The sequence below is a fragment of the Callorhinus ursinus genome, unplaced genomic scaffold (genome assembly GCF_003265705.2).
Source record: "Callorhinus ursinus isolate GAN/ISIS: 27379988/994484 unplaced genomic scaffold, GSC_fseal_2.0 scaffold87, whole genome shotgun sequence".
Lineage (NCBI taxonomy): Eukaryota > Metazoa > Chordata > Mammalia > Carnivora > Otariidae > Callorhinus > Callorhinus ursinus.
The window spans coordinates 2,495,946-2,515,081 of record NW_027397149.1 but is presented as its reverse complement, the minus strand read 5'-3'; the positions used below and the strand labels follow the sequence as shown (position 1 = coordinate 2,515,081).

Below are 19,136 nucleotides of genomic sequence, written 5' to 3'. Positions count from 1 at the left end.
AGGTCCACATGCAAGACTCAGCTCAGTGCCCTGCTCCCGGGAGGCATGAACGAGGTGGCAGAATGGTGTGTGCAGGCCCAGGGTGCTGAGAGTGGGGACTCTGGCCACTTTCTCCAATTCTCCTCATCCCTGGAGTGTGGACCAGCTTCCCACAGTCTCCTGGGAGACCGTTCGTAGCCCTCTACCCCTGTCCACCATACACAGCCAGAACAGGGCCAGGTCCCGGCACCCCCCTCTCTGCACAGCCACTGGGGGCTCCATCACCCTTAGCCACACTCCTTTGTGATCCCAGCGTGAGCCCCCTTGCTCCACACTCCCATCACGTGGGCCTCCTGCCTGCCCACAAGGCCCCTCCCCAGCTCAACATCCACACTTGTGACTTCCTTCCATTAGGACATAGGGACCACACTTTCTGGATTTGGGGAGAAAATGCCAGCATCAGAAATTCAGCCCTACGGTCTAAATCACCCTATGTATCAGCACTATGAATCTTCTGATAGTCACTACCCCACACCCCATCCCCAGGATGTGGGGTCAGATGACATGGGAAGGGTCACACAAGAAGGAAGGGGCAGCAAGTAGCACGTACTGAACATGCCCTAGGAAGCACTCTGTACCAGGCACATAACAGAAGTTTCCCTGTTTAACCCTCATGACTTTTCCATGAGGTAGGTAAGATTTCCTTTCGAAAACAGAAAGCTGAGACTCAGAAACTAAAAGAACTTCTCCAAGTCTCTGACTGGGACCTCTGTCCTCCCTGGCCCTCCACTGGCCACACAGAACCTCCCTCGTGTTTGAGAACCGGTACAAAATGCAATTCAAAACCAATGATGTCCACGCTTAGAAGAGTGTGGAGCACCCAGAGGTCCTGGCTCAGGAAATCTATGCTGGCCACCGGGGTCTGTCCCACCCTGGGGGCTTCACCACACACAGCCAAGAGTGGGCTGGGATCTGGACCCCTTGAGTCCTTCAGGAGCCAGGGGCGTGAAAGCAACATTCACTTCCTCATGGTTACGGAGCTTACTGAGCCCAGAGAGTCCTGTGGAAGCACAAACAGCCACCTGTTGTGAAATTCTGTATGTTCAGAAATCCACCCAGTTACATTGCAGAGGTGACTTCATGTTAGTTTTCTGCCACTTTTCAGTTACGATCACATCCCTAATCCCCCTTGATTAACTGGGAAGGCGGGCAGGCTTGGACAGTGGCAAGCTCATTAACTGTTCCTCACAGCCAAAGGGGACAAATGTGCAATGAAATCATTAAAAACAGGGGGAAAACTGCTTGGGAGCCAGCTTCAAGTGATCACAGAGTCCTCCCTGGAAAGAGAAGATGCTTACCAACACGACCACACACAGGATGGAACACTATGCCAAAGTGTCAACCATGTCGTGGTGACTCACCGGTAGCACGCGCCGCCTAATGATATGCAGGGGTCCTGACAGGGCACTAACACGGCGGGGCAGACGGAGGACAAAACAGGACAAAAACAGAGCCACAGGGAAGGCAGGTAGAAGGTTTGACAAACACGGAAAATACCTGTCTAACCCCAGTGTTCCTCTCCTACTGTGCTCACCAGTCTATTTTTGGTACGTGCATTTCGGTTAACTGGTTTTTTGGCTTGAACACCGTCCTATTATTCTGCTCCCTGAAATCATGTCAGATCTTCATTTGTTTTGTTTATTTTTATTTTTAAAAGATTTTATTTATTTATTTGACACAGAGATAAAGAGCACAAGTAGGCAGAGCGGCAGGCAGAGGGAGAAGCAGGCTTCCCGAGGAGCAGGGAGCCCAACGCAGGGCTCGATCCCAGGACCCTGAGATCATGACCTGGGCCGAAGGCAGACGCTCAACCGACTGAGCCACTCAGGCGCCCCTCTTCATTTGTTTTAAACTAAAATTTGAGATCGTTTACCCAGTTTGTCCTTAGGACCACAGATAATTGAAAAACCCACTAAAATGAACACGTAAGAAGCATCACGAATTACAAAATGCGATGTGGGGCATCTAGAACAGTACCTCACGGCAAGCTGGAAACCACTACAAAATAAATGAAGTCAGGGAAGAAACCCCACTGGATGCTAAATCCAGCAGGTACAAGTGGGATATTTACTTTGTCTCAAAGAACCGCCCTGTAAAATGCTTCTTACTCACACAGGAAGGAATAACCTTACAGTGCAGACATCGTCTTCACCGACATCGTTATACCACCAGACAGGAGGCAGAGGGAGCACTGCTTCTGCATCACGTCTGCAAAAGTAGAAAGCATAACCAGAGCCGAATGGGGAGGAGGCACAGACCAGCCCGAACTGAGGGGCAGCCTGCCAACAGCAGTAGCCACCGGGCATGGGGTGGCTTGGCGCTCACAATGTGGCTCATCCAATTCAGGTATGTCCCAAGTGCAAAATACATTCTGGATTTTGAAGACGTGATATTAGAAAATGGAAAAGATCTCATGAATCATTTTTTACATTCGTTACAGGTTGAAAATGACGGTATTTGGGATATTAATTACACCTGTTTCCTTCTACCTCTTTTAACGTGGCCCCCAGAAAACTTTAATTACCTCTGTGGCTCGCGTCAAATTTCTAGCAGCTCTGTTTTACGCAATAATTAACCTGTAATCTTCAAAAATGTCAAAGTCATACAAATCAAGGAAAAGGCTGAGGAATGATTCCCAATTGAAGGCACCTAAAGAAACGTACGTAACTAAATGCGACACGTACCCCTGCGGCAGATCCCTTGTCTAAACAAGACAGTATTGAGAGAACTGGAAAACTCCAGTGGGGTCTGCGGATGAGAGGGCAGTGATACATCAGTGTTAATCGGTCCTGATGTGAATGGTTATCCCAAGAGGATTTAGGAGGATGTCTTTGCGAGAAGGACACATTCCCTAGGGAATTTAGCAGTGATGGCACTTCAAATTGGAAACTCTCAAATGATCCAGGGAAGTAATACTTCCTTGTACTATCCTTACAGCTATCCTGTGAATTTGGAATTATTTCAAAATAAAAAATAAGTTTAAAAGGCTCCCCGAAGAGCTACAGGCAAAGAAGGCCCTCAGCAAATGTGCCACTGATTCGGAAGGCCGCATTTGACAGTGGTAGGGCCGGAGCTGATGCGAGAAGCAGCTGGGTGCTGGAAGGCTGGACCTGGTGATTCCCTAAAAACCCAACCTGTTCAACCGAAAAACAAAAGACCAGACCCAAAAACATTTTAACAAGGGCTGGAAACCAGAATTATTGCCATGCAACTTGTGGGCTATGGCAAACTTTTGCTTCTGTTCAGTAACGCCACAGGAGAAATGAAATACCAAGAGTCAGGCTCTGGTTTGGGGCACCCTTAAACCCTGTGCTGGGCAACACCACTCCATGACGAAAGGGCCTTGGGCCACTTGTGAAGGTTTCAGAATTCAGGCTTCCATGTTTGTTCTGTTTTCCAGGAAACTGAACCAAAGAAACTTTCCATGGCTACCTGACTACCACATAACTACTTCCCAACTCTCTTGTGAGTCAGACTTCAAGAAAGGTGCTCCTCCAGGTAAACCCTGGATACAGGACAGAAAGGATCTATTTCCTGAATGCTACATCTATTTTCTTAGAGGCTCACACAGATGAGGCAGGGCCTCACCAGACCAAGAGAACGAGCTCTATCGCGTGAACCTGATTATCCCCTACATTTAGCCATCCTGGGGACGTACAGGCTTTAAGCACATGACACACAATACATTTGTAATCTCCACAAATAACTCCGGGTGCCAGGTATCTCCAGCCCCGCTTCACAGCTAGGAAAATGGAAGCTCTGAGTTTTAGCAACCTGACCAAGGTTATACAGCTACCGTATAATAGCAAAGTGGCCTTATATTCAGATTTTTAAAAACAGCTTTGGTGGGGTATAACTGACATACAATGAACTGTATCTATTTAAAGAGCACAATTTAATAGGTCTTGACATATGTATACACCCCTGAAACCGTCACCACAATCAAGACAACATACCCATCGCCCCCCAAAAGTTCCCTCATGCCTCTCTGTAATCTCTCTCACCCCCACAAGCCTCCCCACGCCATCCCCAGGCGACCACAGACCTTTTGTCACTCCAGCACAGTACACACTATCTAGGGGTGTATGTTAACAGATTCCTACAGCACATAATCTCCTTTGCCTCGCTTCCCCCACTCAGCATATAATCACTTTGAGATTCATTCATACAGGAGTGTGTAGCACCAGCTCATTCCTTTTTACTGCTGAGTAGTATTCCATCAGACTGATCATCCCACAGCCTCTTTATCGGTTCGCCTGTTGATGGGCAGCCAGGTGTTTCCCATTCTCGGCCATTACAAGCAAACCTACTCTGAACATTTAGGTACAAGCCTTTGTGCAGACATGTATCTTCATTTTCCTTGAGTCTAAAAACAACTACTTGAAACAGAAATGGCTGTGTCATGAAAGTGCCCATGTTTTTTCAAAATGACTATACCACTTTAGATTCTGACAGATGGAGTGCCAGTTCCTCTATTTTCTCATCAACACTCGGTATGCGATCTTTTCAGTATTAGCATGGGCATGTAGTGTACCTCACTGTGGTTTTAGTTTGCATTTCCCTAATGAAGCGGAGTACTTTTCGTCTACTTATTTGCCATCTATATATCTTCTTTGGTGAAGTGTCTGTTCAAGTCTTCTGCCCATTTTTTTTCAGCTGTATGATCAGGGAGTTCTCTACATATTTTGGATACAAGCACTTTATTGGATATATGATTTGCAATCTTTTCTCCCTGTGTTTTGCTTGTCTTTTTACCCCCTAACCAGTGTATTTAAAAGAGAAGTTTTTCATTCTGAAGTCTACAATTTATCAACTTATACTCTTATGGATCACATCTTTGTATTGTATCAAAGAAATCTTTGTCTAACCTAAGTTCACAAGGGTTTTCTCCTACATTTTCTTCTAGAAGTGTTATAGTTTCAGGTTTTACACTGAGGTCTCTGACTGATTTTGAGTTAATTTTTGTATATGGTGCAAAAAGCATGGCTTGAGGTTCATTTTTTAAAAGATGGGGTATCTGGGGCACTTCTGATCAGTGGAGCATGTGACTCTTGATCTCAGGGTTGTGAGTTCAAGCCCCTCGGGTGTAGGGATTGCTTAAAAATAAAATCTTTTAAAAAATAGGGATGCCTGTCAGGGAAATCCAAATCAAAACCTCAATGAGATACCACCTCACACCAGTCAGAATGGCAAAAATTAACAAGTCAGGAAACGACAGATGTTGGCGGGGATGCGGAGAAAGGGGAACCCTCCTACACTGTTGGTGGGAATGCAAGCTGGTGCAACCACTCTGGAAAACAGTAAGGAGGTTCCTCAAAAATTTGAAAATAGAGCTACCCTACGATCCAGCAATTGCACTACTGGGTATTTACCCCAAAGATACAAATGTAGGGATCCGAAGGGGTACGTGCACCCCGATGTTTATAGCAGCAATGTCCACAATAGTCAAACTGTGGAAAAAACCAAGATGTCCATCGACAGATGAATGGATAAAGAAGATGTGGTATATATACACAATGGAATATTATGCAGCCATCAAAAGGAATGAGATCTTGCCATTTGCAACGACATGGATGGAACTGGAGGGTGTTAGGCTAAGTGAAATAAGTCAATCAGAGAAAGACATGTATCATATGACCTCACTGATATGAGGAATTCTTAATCTCAGGAAACAAACTGAGGGTTACTAGAGTGGTGGGGGTGGGAGGGATGGGGTGGCTGGGTGATAGACATTGGGGAGGGTATGTGCTATGGTGAGCGCTGTGAAGTGTGCAAGACTGTTGAATCACAGGTCTGTACCTCTGAAACAAATAATGCCACATATGTTAAGAAAAAAGAAAAGAAGAAGATAGCAGGAGGGGAAGAATGAAGGGGAGTAAGTCGGAGGGGGAGACGAACCATGAAAGACGATGGACTCTGAAAAACAAACTGAGGGTTCTAGAGGGGAGGGGGGTGGGGGGATGGGTTAGCCTGGTGATAGGTATTAAAGAGGGGACGTTCTGCATGGAGCACTGGGTGTTATGCACAAACAATGAATCATGGAACACTACATCAAAAACGAATGATGTAATGTAGGGTGATTAACATAACAATAAAAAATTTTTAAAAAAATAGGGATGCCTGGGTGGCTCAGCTGCTAAGCGTCTGCCTTCAGCTCAGGTCATGATCTCAGGGTCCTGGGATCGAGTCCCACATCGGGCTCCTTGTTCAGTGAGGAGCCTGCTTCTCCTTCTGCCTGCCACTCCCCCTGCTTGTGCTCGTTCATGCTCTATTTCTGACAAATAAATAAATAAAATCTTTTTAAAATCATAATTAAATTAAATAAGGGGTATCCAATTATTCCAGCATCATTTTTTGAAAAGATTATCTCCATTGAATTGCCTTTACATTTCTGTCAAAACTTAGCTGTCCCTCTGTGTGTGGCTTATTTCTAGACTCTCTACTCTATTCCACTGATCTATGAGTTTATCTTTATGCCAATACCACACTGTCTTGATAGGGTAACTATATCATACATCTTAAGATCAGGTTACTCTTAATTAACTTTAATAACTCAGTGTTAATCCTCCAAGTCTGATTGTCTTTTTCAAAATATGTTTAGTTTTTCTAGGTCCTTTACCCTTCCATGTGAATTTCAGAGTCAGTCTGTCAGTTTCTACAAAAAGCCCTGCTGGGATTTGATTGGGATTCAGTTAAATCTTTGGATCAATTTGAGAACAGATATCTTAACCCTATTGAGTTTTCCAGCCCATGAGCATGGTATGTCTCTCCATTTATTTAGATCTTCTTTGACCTCTCTCAGCAATATTTTGTATATTTCAGTGGATAGGGCTTACAAAGTTTTATCACATTTATTTCTAAGTATTTCATATTTTTGATGCTATTATGAACAGTGCTTTTTAAAATTTCAATTTCTGATGATTCACTCTGAGCATACAGAAATACAATGGATTTCTGGAAATTGATCTTGTATCCTGCCACTTTACTAAACCCACTTACTAGTTCTAGTAGATTTTTAAAGATCCATCAGATTTTCTACATAGATGATCATGTCTTTCAATAGACAGTTCTACTTTTTCCTTTCCAACCTGAATGGCTTTTACTTTTTTTCTTGCCTAAGTGCACTGGCTAGAACAGAAATGATTAGAATGGACATTCCTGTCTTGCTCCTGATATTAGGGTAAAGTATTCAGTCTTCACAGTGAAGTATGTTAGCTGTAGGTTTTACACAGACCCTCTCTATTGGGTTAAAGAATCTCCCTTCTTTTGTTACTTTGCTGAGGGATTTTATCGAGAATAGATGTAGTTGTTGAGTCCTCTCTCCTGCTCTAAGCCCCAAGGCCCTGTAAATCTGCTTCTCCCCTTGATCCTTAGGATCTCTACTTCCCTGTGTGAATTTCTGTTGCATCATGCCAGGATAGATATCAGATTTTGTCAAATGCTTTTTCTGCACTACTAAGACGACCATATGGGTTTTTCTTTTTTAGTTAATATGGTAAACTACATGGATTGATTTTCAAATATTAAACCAACCCTGCATTCTTGGTCTAAGCACCACTTTGGTCATATTATATCATCCTTTCCATATATTGCTAGATTTCATTTGCTAAAATAGTGTTTAGAATTTTAGCATCTATATTCACGAAGGATGTTAGTCTTTAGATTTCTCTCCTTGCAATGTCCTTGCCTGGTTTTGATATTGGGATAATGCAGGCCTCAAAGAATGAGTTGGGAAGTGTTCCCTCTTTTCAATTTTCTGGAGGAGTGGGTAGAACCATTAGCACTTCTTCCTCCAACCCTTGGTAGAACTCCCCAGCAAAGCCACTGTGTACCTGCAGTGGGTACTATCCTCCACCCTGTGAACATCAGGCACTGATTCTCTTTTTTTTTTCTTTAAATTTTTTATTGTTATGTTAATCACCATACATTACATCATTCGTTTTTGATGTAGTGTTCCATGATTCATTGTTTGTGCATAACACCCAGTGCTCCATGCAGAACGTGCCCTCTTTAATACCCATCCCCAGGCTAACCCATCCCCCCACCCTCCTCCCCTCTAAAACCTTCAGTTTGTTTTTCAGAGTCCATCGTCTCTCATGGTTCGTCTCCCCCTCCGATTTACCCCCTTCATTCTTCCCCTCCTGCTATCTTTTTTTTTCTTAACATATATCGCATTATTTGTTTCAGAAGTACAGATCTGTGATTCAACAGTCTTGCACAATTCACAGCGCTCACCGTAGCACATACCCTCCCCAATGTCCATCACCCAGCCACCCCATCCCTCCCACCCCCCACCAGTCCAGGAACACTCAGTTTGTTTCCTGAGATTAAGAATTCCTCATATCAGAGGCACTGATTCTCTCTTAATCCTTTCAACTGCATCTTTGCCTGGCCTCGGGCAGCTCCCTGTGTATCTGCTCTTCGCTGGATCCCTGCCAGGGAGTAGGGGGAGTCAGCCGACTCCACCTCTCCGAGCACCTCTTCTGCTCTGACCTGCAAATGCTTCTGTCTCCTTGAGCTCTCATCCCCCACCCCCTCAGCTCAGACAGTCTATTTAGCTCTGCCTGGGTTTCCCCTGCACCATGGCCTGAAAACGCTTAGGACAGTGAGCTGAGGCAATTATAGTGCTGATTCTGGTTTTGCCTGCAGTATAAAAAACATATTTGGAAAAAAAAAAAAAGATACTTGGTTGTCATCCCTGGTTCCTGGCACAGAACTCCTAAAACCCTTGGAATTTCCTGAGTGACAAGGGTGACAGAAGTGTTTCGTTCTCATGAGGCAACTCTTGGTAGGTCCCTAAAGAACTTCAGGATTGGGGGTTGGTTGCCAGAAAGACCAAGCCTTGATCAGAAGCTTGGAACTTTCAGCCCCATCCCCAACTCTGGGAAGGACAGGGGGACTACATACGGAGCTAATCACCCGTGGACGATGATTTAATCAATCACGCATGTGTCATGAAAGCTCCAAAAACACCCCAAATGATGGCATTTGGAGATCCACTAGGATGATGAACACATCAAGGTACTGGGAGGATGGAGCACCCAGAAAGGGTGCCACCCCTGCCTATGCATCTCTCCCCTTTGGCTGTTCCTGAGCTCTATCCTTCATAATAGACTAGCAATGTAAGTCAAGGGTTTTCCTGAGTTCTGCGAGCCATTCTAGCAAATTACTGAACCTGAGGGGTAGGCCAGAAAACGTGATGTATAGCTGGTCGGTCGGAAGTACTAGAGGCCCAGACTTGAGACTGGCATCTGAAGTGGGGGCAGCCTGGTGGAGCCGAACCCCTTTAACTGTGGGATCTGAAGCTAACTCCAGGTAAACAGTGTCAGAACTGAGCTGAATTACTGGACATCCACTCAGTGTCCAGGGAACTGGAGAGGAAGTACTAGAAAAGACAACAGTGGGGGGAAAAACCTTCACTGCATGTCCCTCAAGGAGTCACTATCCTTCACTGACTGATGTCCACTGTTTCATCTCTTTTTGTTTCAGAAAGGAAGGTAGATTGGTCCCTGTTACTCTGTCTTGGTCAAAAGTGGAAATCCTCAAATGCAAGTCTCCTTAATCATCACTCCCCTGGCTTCCTGTACCTACTTCCATCAAGGGAGGCTTATACTAGAATCATAGGATTCTGTGTCTGCATGATTCATGAAACCCAAGGGAAGCAAAAGTTTTGTCTCAGTGTCACCAGTCACCAGTCCCCAGCACAGGGGCCTGGCCCCCATGATGCCCCCAAGAGGTGCCGGATGACCGCACACACGTTCACACGCTCCAGCTCACAACCTCAGGTGCCCTCCGAGAGCCCACAGGCCCTCAGTGCCACGCAGAAAGCCCAGGCCCACAGCTTTATGCCAGCGCATCACAACAAAACCTCAACTCTCACTAGCCCAGAGAACTGGGGAATTTGCTTCCAGTTTCATGACAGTAAGAAGAGTTGGAACCAGAGCCCAGAATAGGAAATGTGTTTGGCAAGCCGGACAAAAAACCATGGGAAACTGCAATCAGAATAACCCACAGATTCAATTACTCCTCTGTTTCATAATTATCTTAGAAGCTGAATACGTTTCCAGTTGGTAAAAGGGGACTTTCCTGGGCATCTCTTCCAAAGACAGATTAATAATGTTGGGTCTTGTAAGTATTTACTTAATTTGAGATCATTTCTTTCCATCACTTCTCGTTTTAAAGTCTCTAAAATAACAATAATGCTTAAGAAAAGCCTTTTTTTTAATGAAGGGCAGGGGAAAACAAACTCCATCTCTATCCTGATTACCCTAACCATAACTGTATCTTGATATCTTAATGCATAGATACGGCACATAAAGTGGGAAGAATAAATTAATTCCTAGATATATTCTACAGGACTTTCCTAAATTAGGTCATAACAACTTTAAAGGTCAAACAAAGGCAAAAACACTTTCATTCTTAGTACTAAGGCACCATGTGGCTCCCTGCAGTGAGCTACGGAAACTTCCCCATTAGCATTAAAGCCCACATTTAGGACTTACATGAGAAACTGAAGGGGGGAGGAATGAACTGTCATGAAGACAAAAGACTAAGAAAAACATTCTTAGGCCCTTCACTGGAGCATTCCGAGGGGGAGGCTGAAAACCCTGTTGTGCTTTTTAAGGAACAAGGGCAGCTAGCTTGGCAGGTGTAATACGCCTTTCCCATAAAGGAGGCCCTTACCAAAGACCTCTATCCACCCCAGTGCATGCAAGTAGAGCAGTTATGTTTTCACCAGAAGGACAGTTTTCTAGTATAGCACTAATTATGTCCCTTTCCTGTTTCAAGCCCTTCCAGATGTCTTCACTGTCCCCAGAATTAAGCACAAAAGAAACCCCATTATTCTGGTGTACATACGGTGGGTTCTTCCTGATCTGTAAGCCCACACACCATAAGGACACATCTGTTCCCACATATCATATGTTCCTATCTGGGGTTTCCCAAAGTATGTCAGGTGTAGGTCAACGAAGTTTGGATACACGGGATGAAACAAGGTTCAAGAGGTTTCCTTACTGTAGGATTCCCGCAAGCATTTCATTTAGCATCCCCCAGCAAGCTCCCGGCATTTTACGTGGGATACCTCAAGGGGCCAGTCCCTCCCAACCTGCCTCTGCCCTAGCACACACCCTCTCGTCTCCCTTCTGCACATCATGTCTCTGCACCTGCCGCCTCACCCATGCTGCTCCCACCCACCCTTCACCTCTCTCCGACGTGACTTCTACCTCCGCCACGCGGCAGACAGCACTCCCCCACACGCGGCCCCTCTTCTCATGGGCCTTCACCTGTAAACCTGGCGCCCCACACACACCTGTCCTCACTCCTCCTGGCTGGCTCACCCCTATGTGCTTTCCCCTCTTCTTTTGAAAACTGAAAACACAGAAAGACAAAAGCACAGAATATAAACAAACACCCATATTCCCATTCATCGGAAGTGACGATCATCAGACTACACCACGAACGCCTTATTCGCTTCGGATCTTTTCTTTAATAAAAGAACAAAATATGATAAAGATGACAGTGTCCTCTGATTTCTCGCAAGCACCTCACAAGTGTCTTACATACCCTTCTGGTCCACTCTTATTTTTTTTACATGCAGATGTTTGTATTCATGAACAGCAAAAATCGTTAGGTTGGGGCGCCTGGGTGGCTCAGTCGGTTAAGCGTCTGCCTTCAGCCCCGGTCATGATCCCAGGGTCCTGGGATCGAGCCCCGTGTCAGGCTCCCTGCTTTGCAGGGAGTCTGCTTCTCCCTCTCCCTCTGCCCCTCCCCTGGCTCATCACGTGCTCGCTCGCTCACTCTCTCTCAAATAAATTCTTTAAAAAACATTAAGTTTTACAAAAAGCTTAACACAGTGACATCATACAGTAAGTATAATTTATCCACTTTCTTTGTCACTCAACAGGATCTACCCATACTGACACTCAACTCAACCCGAGCTACCAATACCAATTTTACTGACCTGCCAGCATTGATCCTGTTGCTTGTACTGCACTGCCAACTTAGCCGGGCCCAGTCTCTGAATGCTTCGTGTGTCTTATCTTACCTCCTGTCTCAGCAACCACTGAGAAGATGCTCCAAACGCACACGGCCGGCCCAGGGCGGCACTATCTCCGGGTCTGGCTGAGTCCCAGGCTACGCTCTGACCCACTGTGCTCAGCCACCCTCTTACCATTGACTGCCAAATGAGCACCTTCCAAGGGGCCAGGCACTTTGTATGCATCTTGTCTCTTAATCCTCTGAACCCCCCTGTGGTGTCAAGGACGATGAATTGTCCTCATTAGAGAGATAAAGAAACTCAGGCTGGAGAAGATGCTGGAGCCTTGGTGTGAGCCCCAACTAGATGGCTTCAAAGTCCAAATTCCTATCCCCTGGGCTAAGTGTCAGATTTACGTAAAAAAATAAAAAGTATAAATAAAAGTCAAAGATAAGATGAGAAACGGGCTAGTGTGAGACTGTGTGAGAGACCTGAAGGCCCCGGTGAGGTGTCCTGCTTGGCCGGCTCTATGGTTTTATACCCGTGTCTCTAGTCCCCGATCACATGGTTCCGGGGCATCCTGGGACCTGGGAGACAATACTCACGGTCATGGACCCGATAGCAGTGCTTCTGCAGGCGCCGAACGTCCCACTCCTCCAGCACTCCGTGAGTCATCAACAACTGGAGGAATCGCCGGTGGACGTCAGTCATGACACCTGCCCTTCTAGTACCACCCTGCGGGTGTGAAGGAGCTAAGAAAAGAAGGAAATGAAACCCAGTCACCTCTGGGCTCTCGGAAAGCCAAGTTCTGTGTTGTGTACTAACTGACATTCACAAGTAGACATTTGTTGTAGTTCTCAAACTCAAGTGCATCCTGCCAAATGTCCCTAAATGAAAAGGACACGGGTCTGGGGCAAGCCGACGAGTACCAGCAGGTGGGGAGAAGCGTGGATTCTGGAGCCAGCCAGAGTGCCTGGACCCGGCCTGCTCTACCACCTAAGTGAGTGAAACTGGGCAACCTAACCTCCGTGTGCTTCAGTCTCTGATCTATGAGACGAACGATAGCAACGGCCTCCATGGAATTAACTCCATTCAGTGAGTTAATACACAATAAAAGCCGGGTAACAGGATAAACACTGCGTAAGCGTTAGCTCTATTTACTCCTAGACAATTCTGGGTCTGAAACTTGGTTCAGCCACTTATCGGATCTATGGCCTTGGATAAAGTCAGCTGTGGCCCCATTTTCTCACGCTCTACTTAGAACGGCATTCACCGCCTAAAGAACTGCTAGTAAGCACTTACCCAGTACTAGTTTCCTTCTCATCTCCCAAACCACTAATGAAACAACTGTCACTGTGGGGTGCTTTTTCAATCTCTTGCTCTCTACTAAAACGTTATCTTTCCACAAACCGCAGAGATTACAGCTGATAAAAGCATTACACAAGTCCCGATCAAACACCCTGCTCTCGCCGCGGAGAGGTGGCACGGTGCGGAGGCAAAGAGCGTGGCTTTAGAAATCGGCAGGTGGTGTTGAGACAAGTGTTTGCCAGACCCACCTGATCTTGAGAGTCATCGAACCTGCGCACAAAAAATACAGATTCCTGGGCCCCGTTTCTGGAGGTTCGGACCACCGAGGGGCCTGGAATTCTGAGGGTTTAACATTCACTTCAGGCAATGCCATGATCTGACAAGAAATTCGCTGTTCCCTTAGGCAAATACAGCACAAAAATATTTCAGCTAATGAGCTTCATTTCCCTCGGCCTCAGTCTTTTCATCTATAAAATGGGGATAACAAAAAACTATCTTTAAGACAGAAGATGCCATTTAAATGAGATATGACTACCAGAGGTTTGCCAAGGAGCTGGCACGTAGGAGAGACACAAAAAGGTTAGTTGCTGCTCAGTTGTTTTTTTTTTAAACAGCACATCAACTGGACCTCAGGGGTGGGAAGATGCAGGAGCTCAGGACCAGTTTCTCAGACTGCCTGCTAGGTATCCTTGAGAACACCTCAGCGATGACTCAACCTCAACAGGTCCTAAGTTGGGCTCATCTCCTCCTTCCCCCATCCTCAACCTTTTTCTTTGCCACGAATCTTCCGGTTTGGGGGGGGCGGTAGGGGGGTGGTCCACGCAGTCATACAAACCACAGGCCCGAACATCCAACTCTGATCCTCCTCCCCTTCGCCCGCAGATCCAGCCAGTCACTATGTCCTGCCAAAGTTTATTTCCTATCACTAGGATCAGCAACATTAAATCCAACGGCAAATTAAATCCAAAAAAAGTTAAAGAAAGTGAATAATAAAGAGCAGAAAACAATGAAATTAATATACATTTGAGATCAACAAAACCAAAATTATTCCTTGAAAAAAACATACTAAAAGCAACCAACCTCTGACAAGATTTTCCAAGAGAGAGAAGACTGACAAATAAACACTATTTGGAATGAAAAAGGGGATCGCTTCTCAGCCTTTTGGCTAAGATCAAGTGTGGAATGAAAAACGGGAACTGAGGATACAAACATATTTTTAAAAAAAGGACATAAACAACCTAACAATAATCTGAAGTTGTAAATATATGCAAAGTTATAGGAAATCCATTCAAAACCAACTAAAGAATTATCTGAAAACCAACAAGTTTTATAACCATTGAAGACATTCTGTGGGAAGTCCATCTCCCCACAAAGAAAACTTCAGATCTGGATGGATTTATCAAGAAGCCCTACCAAACATTCTGGAAGCAAGTGATTTCAAATGTCACAAAACTACCCCAGGGCCTGCAAAAGAGCAAACCCTCCCCAAATCATCTGATAAGGCTGACATAAATTGGGCATTAAAACCTAACCGAGGCTTCAAAACAAAGGAAAATAAAAAGGTCAGTATCTTTCAGAAACACAGCTGCAATGGTCTGGACAAAACATTAACTGAAACTTAGCACATAGAAAGGATTCTACATGGTGACCAATTGGGTTTATCCCCTCAACGGTATAAGATGTGATAATCAATTGAATGTCATAGCTCAATAATATCTCAATAAAGTCAGTGTGAGTCACCACATTAACAGAATACAGAAGAAAAAGCCTATAATCATCTTAATAGATTCAGAAACTATGACTGATTAAACAGTCACGAGGGAGGCAGAGCAAGATGGTGGAGGAGTAGGAGACCTGGATTATGTCTCGTCTCAGGAATCCAGCTGGATAGGGATCAAACCATTCTGAACACCTACAAACTCAACAGGAGATCGAACAAAAGAATAGCAACAACTCTCTGAACAGAAAAGCGACCACTTTCTGGAAGGTAGGACGTGCGGAGAAGTGAATCCGAGGCGATATTCGGGAGGATAGACGGCGGGGGAGGGGGCCTCCGTCGGCCGCTTCTGGCAAGTGCCTAGAGTCGCGGAGCACAAAATCAGAATTTTAGAAGTTGGCTCCGCTGAGGGACGTCGCTCCAGTGGCAGAGCTGGGGGTGGAACCCTCGCGGGAGAGTGTGGTCTCAGGACCCTCGGGGTCACAGAAAGACTGGGGGTGCCTGAGTGCAGCAAGCTCCAAGGTATCGGAGCGGGGAAGCCGGCTGCAGAGATGGAGCCGAGGCGCGGGCTCTCAGCTCGGGGTGGCCATAAACCATGATCCGCGGCCCAGTCAGGCCAATGCTCCTCCAGCAGGGACCCAACAAGCAGCAGAGCCGGGGAGACTCCCCTTCCTCCCCTGGGAGGAGCGGCGCAAGAACGCACCGCAGGGATCTGCTGGGTTTGGAGACTCCACACGGGGTCGGGTGCCAGAGATAGAAATGGTCACAGGCCAGGTGAGCACGGAGTGCGGCCAGAGACCGGGGACACGGGAGTGACTGACTGCTTTTCTCTGGGGGCGCACTGAGGAATGGGGCCCCGAGTTCTTGGCTCCTCCGGACAGAGATTGGGAGGCCACCATTTTCACTCTCATCCTCCAAAGCTGTACCGAGAGCTTGCAGGGAACAAAAGCTGCCGAGGGCAAACCTGAGCAAACCCGAGCAGATTGCTTAGCCCAGACTGGCAAGGGCAGGGCAATTCCGCCTCCAGCAAAGACATTTGGGAACCACGGCAACAGGCCCCTCCCCCAGAAGATCAGCACGAACAGCCAGCCAAGACCAAGTTTACCGATCAAGGAGAACGGGAGAACTCCAGCGCTACGGGAATACTACACATAGAATTCATGGCTTTTTTACCATGATTCATTAGTTTTTCAAAGTTAATTATTTTAACTGTTTTTCTTTAATTTTTCTTTTGCCCTTTTACAAATAAGATCTTATCAATCCCTTTTTTAAAAAAAATTTATTTTTCATTTTTAGAGTCATATTCTATCCCTTCATAGTAGTTACCCTTATTTTTGGCATATGTATATGTTGTTCTTGCTTTAAAATTTTGACATACAATTTTTTCTAACAGATCAAAATATACCCTAAATCACTAGTGTATGGCTTTGTTCTAGTCTCCTGCCTGATCACATTCTCTCCCTTTTTTTTTTAAATCTTCTTTTTTCAAACAACTTATCAATTCCTTTTAAAAATCTTTTATAATTTTCATCTTTACAGTCATCTTCCATCCCTTCAATGTATCAACCCTTATTTTGTACATATATGTCTTTCTTTCTTAAATTTTAGGAGGCACTTTCTTCTAACTGACCAAAATACACCCAAAATCTAGTGTGTGGCACTGATCCATGCACCAGCCTGATCATATTTGATCATATTCTGTTTTCTTTTCTTTTGTTCTGTTTTTGTTTCCTTTGATCTTTTTCTTTTTCTTTTTTTTCCTCTTTCTTTTTTCTTTCGTTCCCTTTCTTTTCCCCTGGTTTCAGGTCTTTTCTGATTTGTATAGAGTATATTTGCTGGGGACGTTGTTAACCTGTTAGCATTCTGTTCTCTCATTCATCTATTCTCCTCTGGACAAAATGACAAGACGAAAAAAATCACCTCAGCAAAAAGAACAAGAGGTAGTACCGTCTGCCAGGGACCTACTCAATACAGACATTAGTGCAATGTCGGACCTAGAGTTCAGAATCATGATTTTAAAGATACTAGCTGGGCTTGAAAAAAGCATGGAAGTTATTAGAGAAACCGTTCCTGGAGAAATAAAAACTAAAATCTAACCAAATCAAAATCAAAAAGGCTATTAATGAGGTGCAATCAAAAATGGGGACACTAACTGCTAGGATAAATGAGGCAGAAGAGAGAATTAGCGATATAGAAGACCAAATGATGGAAAATAAAGAGGCTGAGAAAAAGAGAGAGAAACAACTACTGGATCACGAGGGCAGAATTCGAGAGATAAGCGATACAGTAAGACGAAACAACATTAGAATACTTGGGATCCCAGAAGAAGAAGAAAGAGAGAGAGGGGCAGAAGGTATATTGGAGCAAATTATAGCAGAGAACTTCCCTAATGTGCGGAAGGAAACAGGCATCAAAATCCAGCAGGCACAGAGAACCCCTCTCAAAATCAGTAAAAATACGTCAACACCCCGACATCTAATAGTAAAACTCACGAGTCTCAGAGACAAAGAGAAAATCTTGAAAGCAGCTCGGGAGAAGAGATATGTAACCTATAATGGTAGAAACATTAGATTGGCAACAGACCTATCCACAGACACCTGGCAGGCCAGAAAGGACTGGCATGATATCTTCAGGGCACTAAACGAGAAAAATATGTAGCCAGGAATACTATATCCACCAAGGCTGTCATTAAAAATAGAAGGAGAGATAAAAAGCTTCCAGGACAAACAAAAACTAAAGGAATTTGCAAACACGAAACCAGCCCTCCAAGAAATATTGAAAGGGGTCCTCTAAGAAAAGAGAGAGCCTAAAAGCAGCATAGATCAGAAAGGAACACAGACAATATACAGTAATAGTCACCTTACAGGCAATACAATGGCACAAAATTCGTATCTTTCAATAGTTACCCTGAATGTAAATGGGCTAAATGCCCCAATCAAAAGACACAGGCTATCAGACTGGATTAAAGAACAAGACCCATCCATAGGCTGTCTGCAAGAGACTCATTTTAGACCCAAAGACACCCCCAGATTGAAAGTGAGGGGGTGGAAAACCATTTACCATGCTAATGGACACCAAAAGAAAGCTGGGGTGGCAATCCTTATATCAGACAAACTAGATTTTAAAACAAAGACTGTAATAAGAGATGAGGAAGGACACTATATCCTACTTAAAGGGTCTATCCAACAAGAAGATCTAACAATTGTAAATATCTATGCCCCTAACATGGACGCAGCCAATTATATAAGGCAATTAATAACAAAAGCAAAGAAACACATTGACAATACAATAATAGTGGGGGACTTTAACACCCCCCTGACTGAAATGGACAGATCATCTAAGCAAAAGGTCAACAAGGAAATAAAGACCTTCAATGACACACTGGACCAAATGGACTTCACAGACATATTCAGAACATTCCACCCGGAAGCAACGGAATACACATTCTTCTCTACTGCCCATGGAACATTCTCCAGAATTGATCACATGCTAGGTCACAAAACAGGCCTCAACCGGTACCAAAAGATTGGGATTATTCCCTGCATATTTCAGACCACAGTGCTTTGAAACTAAGACTCAATCACAAGAGGAAAGTCAGAAAGAACTCAAATACATGGAGGCTAAAGAGCATCCTACTAAAGAATGAATGCGTCAACCAGGAAATTAAAGAAGAATTAAAAAAAATTCATGGAAACCGATGAAAATGAAAACACAACAGTTCAAAATCTTTGGGATACAGCAAAGGCAGTCCTAAGAGGAAAGTATATAGCAATACAAGCCTTTCTCAAGAAACAAGAAAGGTCTCAAATACACAACCTAACTCTACACCTAAAGGAGCTAGAGAAAGAACAGCAAATAAAGCCTAAACTCAGCAGGAGAAGAGAAATAATAAAGATCAGAGCAGAAACCAAAAGAACAGAACAGATCAACGAAACTAGGAGCTGGTTCTTTGAAAGAATTAACAAGATTGATCAACCCCTGGCCAGACTTATCCAAAAGAAAAATGACCCAAATCAACATAATCATGAATGAAAGGGGAGAGATCACAACCAACACCAAAGAAATACAAACAATTATAAGAACATATTATGAGCAACT

General features: G+C 44.6%; 1 protein-coding gene across 1 annotated transcript in view; it reads right to left on the bottom strand.

The window, feature by feature from the left end:
• NSMCE1 (NSE1 homolog, SMC5-SMC6 complex component) overlaps positions 1-19,136 on the bottom strand; it is a 42,115-nt gene that overhangs the window by 14,401 nt on the left and 8,578 nt on the right. The window contains exon 2 of the mRNA XM_025853963.2: positions 12,619-12,765. Within this exon, the coding sequence (XP_025709748.1) occupies positions 12,619-12,765 (147 nt within the window). The remainder of the gene's footprint in view (positions 1-12,618; positions 12,766-19,136) is intronic.